At 38.9% G+C, this 13,132-nt stretch overlaps 1 protein-coding gene and 1 pseudogene across 1 annotated transcript; both read right to left on the minus strand.

Moving 5' to 3' along the window:
- Positions 1–4,829: 4,829 nt before the first annotated feature.
- LOC110735185 lies at positions 4,830–12,539 on the minus strand (annotated as a pseudogene).
- On the minus strand, positions 9,587–12,548 carry LOC110735184. The gene is made up of 2 exons (XM_021915356.1): positions 10,937–12,548; positions 9,587–10,352 (listed from the first exon to the last, which is right to left on the minus strand). Exon 1 carries the CDS (start codon positions 12,523–12,525, stop codon positions 11,014–11,016), a length of 1,512 nt encoding a protein of 503 aa, XP_021771048.1. The 5' UTR covers positions 12,526–12,548; the 3' UTR covers positions 9,587–10,352; positions 10,937–11,013.
- Between the last annotated feature and the right edge of the window lie 584 nt (positions 12,549–13,132).

The raw sequence follows: 13,132 nt of genomic DNA on the forward strand, positions 1-13,132 counted from the left end.
GAACTTCTGCCACCAGTAAGTAGGAACCCTCTGGATAACCTGATTTTCTATTACCCTCTCCAGAAAATAAAGGAGGAGAAGCTGATCTTCGGGTCATATACAGGGAATCAGAATTATGCTTTCGTCCGGAAGCATCTTTAGAAGCATTAGATGGATCCTCATCCGTGGTTTTTGAGCTTTGCGTCTTGCTACTTCCTGACAGAGTGAACTCAGGTGATGTAACAGAGCCAAGTTGTAATAAAGTGCCAGTAAACCACGTGGAGCGTTAGCTGGAAACTCTAATGAAAGTGATTTGATCGTTGCCTTTTCATTCATTATCTTTGGGTATAAATATACAAATTACAAGAGATAATCTTCGCTACTAACTAGCTACAAATTAGGCTATAAACTAGGCTAGGAAATATACACTAACCAAATTAGTTATATACAAAGTTAAACCAGAATATATTGCCATATATTCTAACACTCCCCCGCAGTCGAAGCGGGATCATGATGGACGCTAAGACTGGCACGAAAGTCATCAAACAAAACCCGGGGAAGGCCCTTCATGAAAATATCTGCAATCTGATAACGAGAAGGAACATGTAATACCCGGACCTCGCCTTTAGTGACTTTTTCTCGAACAAAAAGAATGTTCATTTCAATGTGTTTGGTGCGTTGATGTTGGACCGGATTTCCAAAGAGGTAAATGGAACTCACATTGTCACAATAAACAATCGTTGCTTTTTAAATAGGAAAATAGAGCTCAATCAACAAATTTCTGATCCAACAAGAATCAGATACCACATTAGCAACCCCACGATATTCGGCCTCTGCACTAGACTTAGATAATGTAGGCTGCCGTTTAGAGGACCAGCAAATCAAATTGTCCCCTAAAAATACACAATAACCTGAAGTGGATCGCCTGGTGTCGGGGCAACCCCCCCAATCCGCATCGGTATAAGCAACAAGTTTGTTGATAGAGGACTTATACAGATGCAAACCAAAAGACAAAGTACCCTGTAAGTAGCGTATAATACGCTTCAAGGCGCCCATGTGTGCATTGCACGGAGTATGCATATGGAGACAAACCTGCTGAACTGCATAAGAAATGTCAGATCTGGTAAAAGTTAAGAGCGCCACCAAGACTCCTGTACTTAATAGGATCCTCATATGGAGCATCAACTAAGTTTGGATTTTGTGTCAACAGGTGGTGGACAAGGACTACAGTTTGACATGCCTGCTTTTGCAATGATGTAGGTAGCATACTGTTTCTGAGACAAGAACATACCATTAGCATCACGAGTCACTGCAATGCCCAAAAAAAAAACTCAGAGGACTTAAATCCTTCATGGCAAATTCGGAGCTTAGAAGATCCATAATATGTGTCCGGAGATGGACAGAAGAAGATGTAAGAATAATATCATCAACATACAACAAAATATAAGCAATATCAGTCCCCTGTCTATAAATAAACAGAGAATTATCAGATTTACTGTTAGCAAAACCAATAGAGGTGACAAAATCTGCAAACCGCTGATACCAGGCTCTAGGGGCCTGTTTAAGACCATAGATAGATTTCCGCAGCAGACAGACATGATCAGGGCGACTTTTGTCGCGAAAACCCATAGGCTGATGCATATAAACTGTTTCATTGAGATAACCATGCAGAAAAGCATTCTTGACATCCAACTGATGGATCGACCAAGAGTGGGAAATAGCAATGCCAAGAACAGTACGAATAGTAGCCGGTTTGACAACCGGACTGAAAGTCTCATCACAGTCAATACCCTGCCGTTATGTTTTTCCATCACCTACAAGACGAGCCTTATATCGCTCAAAAGAACCATCAGAATTTCGTTTATGACAAAATATCCACATAGAACGAATGACATTCACATTAGGAGGCCGAGGAACCAAATCCCATGTATGATTACCAATAAGAGCATTAATTTCCTCTAACATAGCATTTTTCCAATTAGGTTCACGAATAGCACTAACCGGGTCCTTGGAGATAGGAGAGATAGTGGAAGTGGTCATCATGTTTAGGTTGGAAAAATATTTTGGGTTAGGCTTTATAATGCCGTCTTTGGCTCGGGTTGTCATAGGATGGGTGTGGGTAGGTGGCTAGCTGAATAGGGGAGGGGTGGAGGCGGTACTGCCTGTGGCAGTGGGGTTGGAGTGGCTGCTGGCAGGCATGGAGGAGGAGGGAGCCTCACTTTGTGAGGAAGTGAGGAGTGGGCTGTCCAAAGGGAGAGGGAGAAGGACCGGGGTATGCTGGGCCATCTGCTGGGAGCCCACATACAGAGGTGTGACAGGAGGTGTGGATTGTGGGCTGGAGGTAGAAGAGAGCCCAGAAGAGAGAGTAGGAGATTGCTGCCCATGTGATGAGACGGACTGGGCTGGGGAAGGAGGAAAATTGGGTTGAGTGGTGCGCAAATGGGGTAGGTGAGTTAATGGATTGTAGTCTAAAAAATCATAATCATCAATTTTCGGGGTGTGATATTTGGAGAACGGAAATTCGTTCTCAATAAATTTCACGTGCCGACAAATGATGATTTTGCCATTTGATAAATTATAGCACTTCGAACCACGATGATTTGGCGCAGGGCCAAGATAGACACAAGGGGTGGACCGTTCTTGCAACTTGTTTATACAGGTGGAAGGGAATAGGGGAAAACATAAGCAACCAAAGACTCGTAAAGCCGAATAAATTGGATCACGGTGGTATAAGACTTGAGTAGGAGATTTATAACCTAAGACCTTGGTTGGGAGAATGTTTAGAAGATAGGTAGCCATGGCTAGAGCATGATGATGCCAAAAAGAATGTGGCAAGGAAGCATGAGCAAGAAGGGTCTGTATAATATTATTGATTGATTTTATGTGACGTTCAGCTTTTCCATTTTGTTGAGATGTGTGAGGACAAGAAAGACGATAGAGTATGCCATGATTTGTAGAGAAATCTTTAAGAGTACCATTAACATACTCGGTGCCATTATCACATTGGAAAGTCTTAATGTTACGTTCAAATTGAGTTTGGACTATTTGATGAAAGGATTGGAAAATATGTTTAACTTGAGATTTCTTTGCAATAGGATAAGTCCATAAAAATTTGTTGTAGTCATCAAGAAACAGTAGATAATAACAATGACCAGAAGAACTGATAATGGGGGAAGTCCACAGATCATTATGAATTATATCAAAAGGAAAAAAGTGTGCGACATAGAATCATAAAAAGGAAGTTTAACGTGTTTCCCTAAAGGGCACGAAGAACAAAAAGAATTACAAGCCTTATTACATTCAATAAATTTTTGATTATTCAATTTCCTAAGAACAACATCGCCAGGGTGTCCTAGTCGATTATGCCAAAGATCGGAAGAGATAGCAAAAAAATTTGAATGTGTGACTGAGTTGGCTTGATTGATTGGGAAGATTGGATATAAGTCACCGGTACTGTCACATCTCATTAGGTGGGCCCCCGTCTGTAAATCATTCACAGAAAAACAATAAGGATCAAAGGAAATAGAGACCATATTGTCAGTTGTGAATTTTCGGACGGATATCAAGTTTTTAATTAATTTGGGAGCATTTAAAACATGATTCAGGGTAAAAGGTGGGTATGGGGAGGGCAAAGTAGCACTACCATGACCAATAATTGGAACTAAATCACCACTACCAACAACAATGTTATGATGTTTAATGCTCGAATTGACATAGGGTGAGAGAATACCTTGATCAGCCGTCATATGAGATGTGGCGCCAGTGTCCATATAATAATTGTTATCCGGACGATGTGGATTAGCAAGCAATTGCATAGCAGCTGCAATGTGAGTAGGAGTAGGATTCAGACCATTGTCAAGAGCACTGTATGCTTGAGGTGGTGGACCAAGAATCCCGAGCCCAATCGACCTTGAACCTGTTGAAGACGCAACAATCCGTGGTGTCCAAGACTGAGCAGGATAAGGACAAGATGGACTAGGCCACTGGCCCAGCCAAGGGTTCCAGGCAGGCCACGAGTATGGGCCCTGTTGAGGCTGCCAAGGCTGCCTATTTGATGGGCCAGAGGGCTGTTGGGCTGAACCAGAGGGGCGCCCTTTACCAGAAGTCTTTGAGGTAGACTTCTTTGGCTTGTTGCCTCTGTTGTTCGACCGTGAGGTGTTGACAGAGGAGTCGAGTCGAGTTGCTGGTGGCCGCCGGTGGAGGAGACTAGAGCTGTCGGCTGGCGACTGGTGGACCCATTCTCTTTGGCGAGGCGGTTCTTGATGGTGCGCTCTGCAAGCTTAAGGCAGGAACAGCAACTTTCGAAAGAGGGAAGAGGTTCCTGATTTTGTATAAAATCAACCGTTCCGACATAAGCTTCAGGCAGACCGGCTGTGAGTTTAAGAATGAGGCGAGTATCTGGAATCAGAGCATCAACATTCGCAAGACGATCGGCGAGGGATTTGATGTGATTGCAATAGCCATCAATGTCAGAGAAATTCTCGAAATCAAGGTCAGCAAGTTCGTATTCGAGATGAGAAGCCCGTGATGCTTTATTGTTCTAGAACATTGATTCGAGGCGAGTCCAAGCACCATGAGTGGTGTCATCCTTGAGAAGGATGGCAGTGAGAAGGTCGGGGGAAACGGAACTATAAATCCAGTTAAGGACGGCGGCATCCAAACGTTTCCAATAGGCAAGGTCTGCCCTCTTGGAAGACTCATATGCAGCGAGTTCGGATGCTTCCGTAGGAGGAATGATGTGGGAAGTGAGATCATGAACCCTACAACACACTTTAAAAAGTGCAGCCCAAGAGTGATACAATCCATGATTAGAATCCAAAGTAATCGGTATGAGGGACTTTACGTTTGTGATCGTAAAGGCGGGGTGATATTTTGGAGTGTCAGCCATGGAGAAGGTGCAGCGGAAAGAAAGAAAGAAAGAAAAGAAAGGAAGAAGATGACGGGTCGTGAGGGGTAGAGGATGCTAGGATCGAAACCCTAATCTGATACCATGAAAGTGATTTGATCGTTGCCTTTGCATTCATTATCTTTAGGTATAAATATACAAATTACAAGAGATAATCTTCGCTACTAACTAGCTACAAATTAGGCTATAAACTAGGCTAGGAAATATACACTAACCAAATTAGTTATATACAAAGTCAAACCAGAATATATTGCCATACATTCTAACATCTAAGCTGTTTTTCAGATTCAGAAAGAAGCTTCAATGCATGCTTTAATTTCTCCAGCTCTGATTCTGACACTACAAAAAAATCCAAAAACCAATTTTAGTGACTGTTACAGAGCTATTACTTTCATATTCAAAGCTGAAAGTTTACAGACTTCACAATTATTAGGAATGGAACATGGAAAACCCAATAAAAGAAAAGCCATTGTATATTTTCATTAGAACTTCAAGGCAATTTGTACCCCTATATAAGAGCTAGTAATCACTATATTGGTCTAGAAGGATAAAGATAAGAATAAATCACCTAATATTTTCTGACAGAACAGCAGAAATTGATTCAATCATGAAACTTTTAATCTTGGTGTATAAATACCAAACTGAATTTCATTAAATCATTTTCAAGAACATATTGGGAACCTCTTATATTTGATGATAAGCAGATGCACGCATAAAATTTTACAAGCTCATTAGAGTGAGAAATTCTGACATTCTGTTATAATATGACAATTAACAAATGGATCATAGCATCAGTGTTTTCTCGTATTTCAGAATCTCATATAATAAAAAAAAATATATGTAATTGAAACAACTTCAAAAACAGACAGAACATAATCCTTGCCATCTTGAAAAAACATAGAAGACTTGCCGCCAATAAATGATATGGATATACAACAAAACTACCAATGCAAATCTACAAAGAATAACAAATTATTAGCTATGCAAGAGAATCACCCAAAACATTAACCGATAATGACAAATGTTTATAGAATAAGAAATACAAGGACGTGAGAGCCCGGTAGTCAGCACTCACAACTTCGTCCACTTAACGAGGAGTTACTACACTTGGCATCTGCGAGTTGGTAAGACCCAGCAATGATGTCCATTATAAGACTGTCTCTGCAGTATTGGATGACATAGCCAACTCCAAGAGTTCCAGTAGTTTGTCATCTGAAATAACTCCCACCTGTAGCATGGAACGTCAACAAAAATTTCTTCAATTAATATTCTAAATATAGCTTAAGTGAAGTAATAATTGGAGTGGAGTGAAGCTGCTTGGAATATGAGATAATTTTCTATAAACTACATAAGCATACAAATACACATGAGCACGTAGTTTATATATATGCGAGTAAAAAATTAAAAGGAAAAGAGAGAGTGAGAGAGGCAGGATACAATTACACATTCACAAAATGTTTAGTAACTTCTACAAAAGAATTTTTGAATGTTTAGGCAGGATACAATTGCCACAAAATTTTTGAAGTTGTGTAGCTTGGATACAAAAGAATTCGTTGCTTTTCAGCTTAGAAAATTCGGACTCAACCAATGTGGCGGAGAAGCCCAAGTAGGTTAGTAAAATGAGCTACGGCTTAACTATGCCTCTTCACATGTAATAGCATAAGCAGCGAAACATCCTCTGGTTAAATTTGCAATATGAAGTTGCAAGCATGCACAAATGCAATTGATAATGTAAAAAACAAACTTGAATTCAAAAGAACCCTCATGCCTTGATTCTGGTCTGATATATGGTCATATTAGATGTCAATTATGCCTTTAAAAGCATAATGCAGACAAACCAGCAAGGAATGCCAGACAGTAAAATTACAAGTTCATTTACAAGAGCAGTGGTAATTCGTTTCCTAAGCAAACTCAACTGGTCTAGCATAGTTTCTGCATCTCGAAGTGAGCCATCAGCGTTTAAAGCAATCAAATCCAAGGCATCAGAATCAACCTCGAGATTCTCTTCAGCTGCTATACTTCTTAGTCTACTAACAATATCACCATCTTTAATTTTGTTGAAGAGATACTTCTGACATCGTGACAGCACAGTGCGTGGCACACTTTCAAGATCAGTAGTAACAAATATGAATACAACTCGAGGCAGTAGGTCTTCAAGAAACTTCAGAAACGCTGACCAAGTCTTAGATTGGAGCATGTGGCATTCATCAATTAACAAAATTTTGTACCGTTGGGAAGCTGATGAGGGTGTAGCCAACAAGCTTTTCAAAAGGTGTCGCACTCGGTCAACAGCCTTTTTATTTGAGCCATCAACCTCCACTAAATCCTTACTCCTGCCAGAGATAGAATCAGACCAATCCCTACAGATTCCACAGGGTTTTGTTCCTCAGTGGCCAAACAGCTGCAACTATTTTTGCTGATGATGTTTTTCCAGTTCCACGAGGACCTGGGAACAGATAAACAGGGGCAACTCTTCCCTTTGATATAGAATTCATAAGGGACTGGACTACAATATTTTTCCCAATCAACTCATCGAAAAAGATCGGCCGATATCTCTGACTTAAGCTCCTAATATTTTCTGATGAGCTTTCCTCTTCACCTTCCCCACTGGCAGCAATGAAGTCCGAACTATCTTGACTCCTATAGCTGGCCGACCACCTCCTCCCATCCAGCCGGCTCAAACCTTCCAAATTGAGCTCTCCAAAATTTGTAGACAGTTCATCATCACTATTAACTGTTCCAAAAGATGATTCTCCTCCACCATCACAGCTATTACTGAGCAAGGGAAGATGACCTTTGACGATCTGCGAATGGATCTTCTGTTCTTTGACCGTGATAAAGATCCAGGTTGTTTATGATTATCTTTTTGGCTACCACAGAGTAAATTACCACCTTTTCTCCTCAAAGTATCAGAAATAGAAGGAGAATAGCAACTTCTACAATCTCCCTTATGTTTGGATGTCTTCTTTGACCAATAGAATGGAAAGTACGTTGAACAAAAAAGAACGGAGGGAGTATTAATGTATATAGGTCGAGAAACACATTTGCTTCTATCATTTATAAATGTGAGAAAAGAAACAATAATTGATACCTTGATGTTGGTATAAGAACCTTCCGTGATGAACACTGGATGACCAAGATGTTCCACAATCGATACGTCATCAGTAACCTCAAGTCCTTTTCTGAACAATATAACACCAGCTTTTATCAAATTCTGTCTAATGCAAGGCTAAGGAAACAATGAATCAATCCATCACCATGATTACAGAAGTTTAGAAATAAAAGAAGTTGCTTGACTATAAATCATTATCTTTGATAAGACATGATTATGTGAAACAGGAAGCGAGTTGCTGGCTTACTGCCATATGAAAGTCGATCAATTCTTCAAAGAAGGTCTAGTGTAGAACTAATAAATCAGAACATTTTTGAGCAAAATGTTTTGATCATTGGAGGATCATGAATCGATTTAGATACGTCATACGAAATATGTTAATTCTTACTGAAGTTGTCATACGAAATATCATTACTAGCCTCAAACTAAAGCTGAGTAACTAACACTGGATGACCAAGATGTTCCACAATAGATACGTCATCAGCATTCTCACTAAAGATGTCATAGGCATTAGGCAATATCATTAATAGCCAATTCATTGGAGCTGTCATTTTCTGGTGCACCTTAAACCTCTTTACTTTTTCTCCAATAAGATGCGAAAAAATTCAAGTTAATAAGGCTGATATACAAACTTTGCATATCAGCGATTTTGCCTGTTTTTGAAGGCTGATATACAAAGTTTGTATATCAGTCTTATTAACCGGGTCTCTTGACTTATTTCATACAAAAGTTGAGATAAGTTAAATCATGTTCCAGTAAGCCAATACGTTCATACAAAATAAATAAGTTTTAAAAGTACCAAAAAGTTTAATCCACATTCACAATAAATTCCAACAAGCGACAAGAAGTTTAGACATTAATTTTGTATTTAATTTAGTTAGGCCACCAATGGTTGTGTTTCTGTGTGAAATTTTCCAAAAAGTTCTTAAGCTCAAACTTAGTTATGCTGTGAACAACTTCTAGTGTCATTGAAGTGCAGGTATTTCATATGATAGCTTGTAGTTGGGAATGTCCAGCCACTCGGAGGCATGGGACTCTAGGATTGCATGCTAAATTTAAGTATTGAATTACATCAGCACTATAATTAACTTTCATCTTCAAAAATTCAATATAATCTATCATTTGAAGTCATGATCATTACAGATATTTTCCAGCAAGGCTATAGTTTACCTCTTTGATTGTAGCTTTGACAGGCACACCAAGTACAGCTGCTCCATGCAGCCAGCCATCTTTAAGAACCTACAATTAGAAATTTTAACAATTAAAGGTATCTCAGCAGAAATCTAACCTGCCACAACCATCAAATAAGAATATAAAAATGACAAAAGAGAGGCGAGTATGTTCATTTGGTCAAATTGAAGGAAAAACACAATAGGGAGACTGCTTACAAAATCAAAATCTCCTCAATGACTTACTACGGCAAAGTGCAAACAACATTTTCCTCCTTGGAGATTTGGTTAAATGAGGGACTTGGGATAGCTATAAAATACCCTCACATTTGTCAGAAAAACAGTTATGATATAGGAATCAATCAAACAAACAGGTCCAAAAGTACCACTTTCACTAAATATTAGGATAAATTAACTTGCTAGACATGTGACATCTAAATTGCTAATAAGATTGGATTTTTTAAAACATGTTGTCAATTATTCAGTATAACCTTACAACTCCACAATTGATCTTAGATCTAAATTATAACCTTCATTAGATTGAAATTTTAGGCATAGTACCAAATTTTAGGGCCAACTCTTATGTTGAGTGGTAAAATTACAACCTGGTGTACGCATGGGAATCTTCGATTTCTAACCCTAATTAAATCTCCTAACTTGGTACTCTGTCAATAACAGCAACAAGATACCAAAGCTGTCATATTTGCTAATACTGACATGAGGTCCAGTTCATCAAGTTCAGATGAAAAAGATAGACTAATGAAGAATTGAAGATGCAAAAATCCTGCTCATGGCTCCATGTAGACAACTGATACACATTGTCCGGAAAACTATGCATCCAAATATATCATTCATATCATAGGAGACACGTGGAAGGGCCTCCACGATTACCGGACGGCAGACAAAAAGTTCCACTGAATTCTTCTCTAATGCCAACTTCTCGACACAATATTCAAACATTCCACATTACTTGTTAAAATTTCAACGAGAAAAAGGTTAAATTTACAAAGCAAGCACTTGAAGGACAAATTCAAAGCTATTGACTTTTCTACAGTAGGGGAATCAGATCTTTCTCCAACAAATTGCTGGTTCAGTGGTTCACTGTGAACTTTGTTTCCGGCTAAGGGCGTCCACTTCAGACTAAGGATACCTCTTTCAGCTTACCTAGGCAACACTTCCTGAAACTCTGAAATAGCAAAGAAAGTATGAGGCCCACTGCACACAAGCTTGTGATATAATCAGAAGATTGTAAAAATCAAATATGAAGGTTAATGCAAAAAAAAAACCCAAAGCAAACTTGTACATCAGTAAATAGAAACTTCCCTTACAAGCAAACTCTATTCACAATATGGTATCTAACTATCTACCACAAAGTTTCATCACAATCGATCATACTGAACAAGATTTACATTATGACTGCAGACTGAATTTACGTTCAAAATGGTTGAGTAGATTGATAAATCAAGCAAAAGACAAGCAGTAGGCAGACCGGGCAAACATAAGCCAAAACACAGTGCAAGAGCACATAGTACAGAAGTAAGCATTGAGATATTTCTAAGCATGCTGTGAGGAAAAATTGTATTTCTAAGCAATTGGAGATTTGGTTAGATGAGGGACTTGAGATAGCTATAAAATATCCACACATTTGTCGGAAAAACAGTGAATAGCTATAAAATATCTACACATTTGTCAGAAAAATATAGGAATCAATCAAACAAACAGGTCCAAAAATATCACTTTCACTAAATATTAGGATAAATTAGAAAGTACCTGTCGACTAAGAGTTTAAGAACGTGTTGCACATGCACATCCCACAATATATGTTCAGTAGGACTTCACTAAATATCTCAGATAACATCCATTCGAAACGTCGGAGTTCCAGAATATCCTCCCGGGACGTGACAAAAGTAATGAAAGACATTTCGAATAAATCTCAGCATGTCTACCACATCGGCATCGCTATACTTGATAGAATCGCTAGGGTCTTGGTCAGTTGGATATCTCAAAATGTGATCAAACACAGAACCCCGGGATATCTTGGCTTGCCAAGATAACGGAAAGTTTAAATTGATATGGGCAGCAACTTTGAAACAACTATTCAACTTTTTCTTCATCAAGTCATCGTTAACATAACGATTATAAAGGTTGACATAAAATGCAACTCTTTCCTCCGCATCCCATAACGCCGGATAATTGCGTAAAACTAACATTTCGCAACCTTTAGCATTGATTAGGGAAGATCGTAACATATTAGGCAACCCTAGCAACTCAACATCAGGAGTACCACCTTCAAATAACTTGTGCAAAACAGAAATAAATTGCTCCATGTCTTGGCTTAATCCAACTACACTCTCCCTTGGATTTATCAATTCCACCCGGAATTTAATTTTTTTGGAACCGACGTGGTTCTCTACAAATTGAGAAATCTTATAATTTTTTAAATCATTCAACCCTCCATGAGGATTACCATCAATTATATGATTAAGAATAGAATTAACAAGTACTTGTACAATTGCTAACAATTCTCTAGTTAATTTGTATGCATTCCAATACCTATAATTGGGCAGATATCTCAGTTCGACTAACTTGTGATTTTTATACCAAGAAGCTAAAGAAAAAACTCCCTCATAAAAAACAATTTTATCACCATGGATAAACTTTGGATAGTCAATCAAAACAGTACGATTATCAATCACAGCGGAATCAAACACGCCGGAAAACGGGTTATAACCACAACAAGTAATGAAATCCTCCCCTTCCCAAATTACACCCTCCTCACCCAATTCAGCCACACCCTCCTCAACCGCCACACCCACACCCTCTTCAACCGTCACACCCTCACCCTCCTCAGCCACTTCATCCTCACCCTCCGCCACTACGTTCTCTTCCCCTACACTTTCATAATCCTCCCAATTATCTGTCTTAGACCAATCCGCTAGATATTCTTTCTTCTGTGCATATAACCATTTCCTATACATGGTTCTACGCCGATTTTTCCTCACAACGTCAATCATCCTCCTTCTATAATCAGTTTGCTTCTCAGCTGAAAAAGTGGAATAATTGTCAACATTCTCATCTTCAAAATCAACATTATCTTCCTTTAGAATTTCATCCAGTGCATCACCCCATTCCCCAACCCCAATTAACAAATTTTTGCCCAACCATTCATGGGAAGGAGGCTGAACAGAAGGGACAGGAATATTTAACGCATCTAAAATCTCATTAGAAGGAATTTCACAAGTAACGTTTATTATCTCAGCATCAGACACAGAGTTAATTAGCTTTGTTACCTGAGTCACAAGATCGTCACCCAAACGCTTCTTCTTCTTCTTCGTTTTAGACTGCCTGTTTCTACCCATGATCGGTAGTTGGCGACTCAACAGCGATTTTTAATGAAGATCAACGGCTTGAATTGATGCTCGATAATTGCTGTTGTGGATGAACGGTGGTGATTTGATGATGATGATTGCTGATGGTATTTGGTGAGGCGTGAAGCAGGGGATTATTTCCCCATTGAAGCAGCAAAAAATCGAAGAGAAGAAGATGGGTGGTATTGGTAGTCTGGTACGACGGTTTTGGGGGAATTGTTTTATTTTCTTTCAAATTGATATGTGACTATAAACCCTAACTCCCACCTGTAATGGCCGTCTATGTAACACCGTCTATCCAGTCAGTAATTAAATTTCCAGCTCATTTTGCAAAAGGGTGGTACTAAATGCTGTAACAATTTGCCTAAATGCAGAATAATTTTTAAAATATTTAAAACTTATATTCCAATTTTACCCTGTTTTAATCTAAATCATTTTCACTCCTAATTATGTAATCAACTAATCACCCTTAACATTTCAACAAAAAATATATATAATCACCCTTAACATTCAATCTGCAAACACAACCGAACAAATAAATTTTCAGCATGCACACCTAATAGAACTGCTGTTCGGGCTTAAGATAAATTCTTGGTAT

This window comes from Chenopodium quinoa, unplaced genomic scaffold (genome assembly GCF_001683475.1).
Source record: "Chenopodium quinoa cultivar QQ74 unplaced genomic scaffold, ASM168347v1, whole genome shotgun sequence".
Classification (NCBI taxonomy): Eukaryota; Viridiplantae; Streptophyta; class Magnoliopsida; order Caryophyllales; family Amaranthaceae; genus Chenopodium; species Chenopodium quinoa.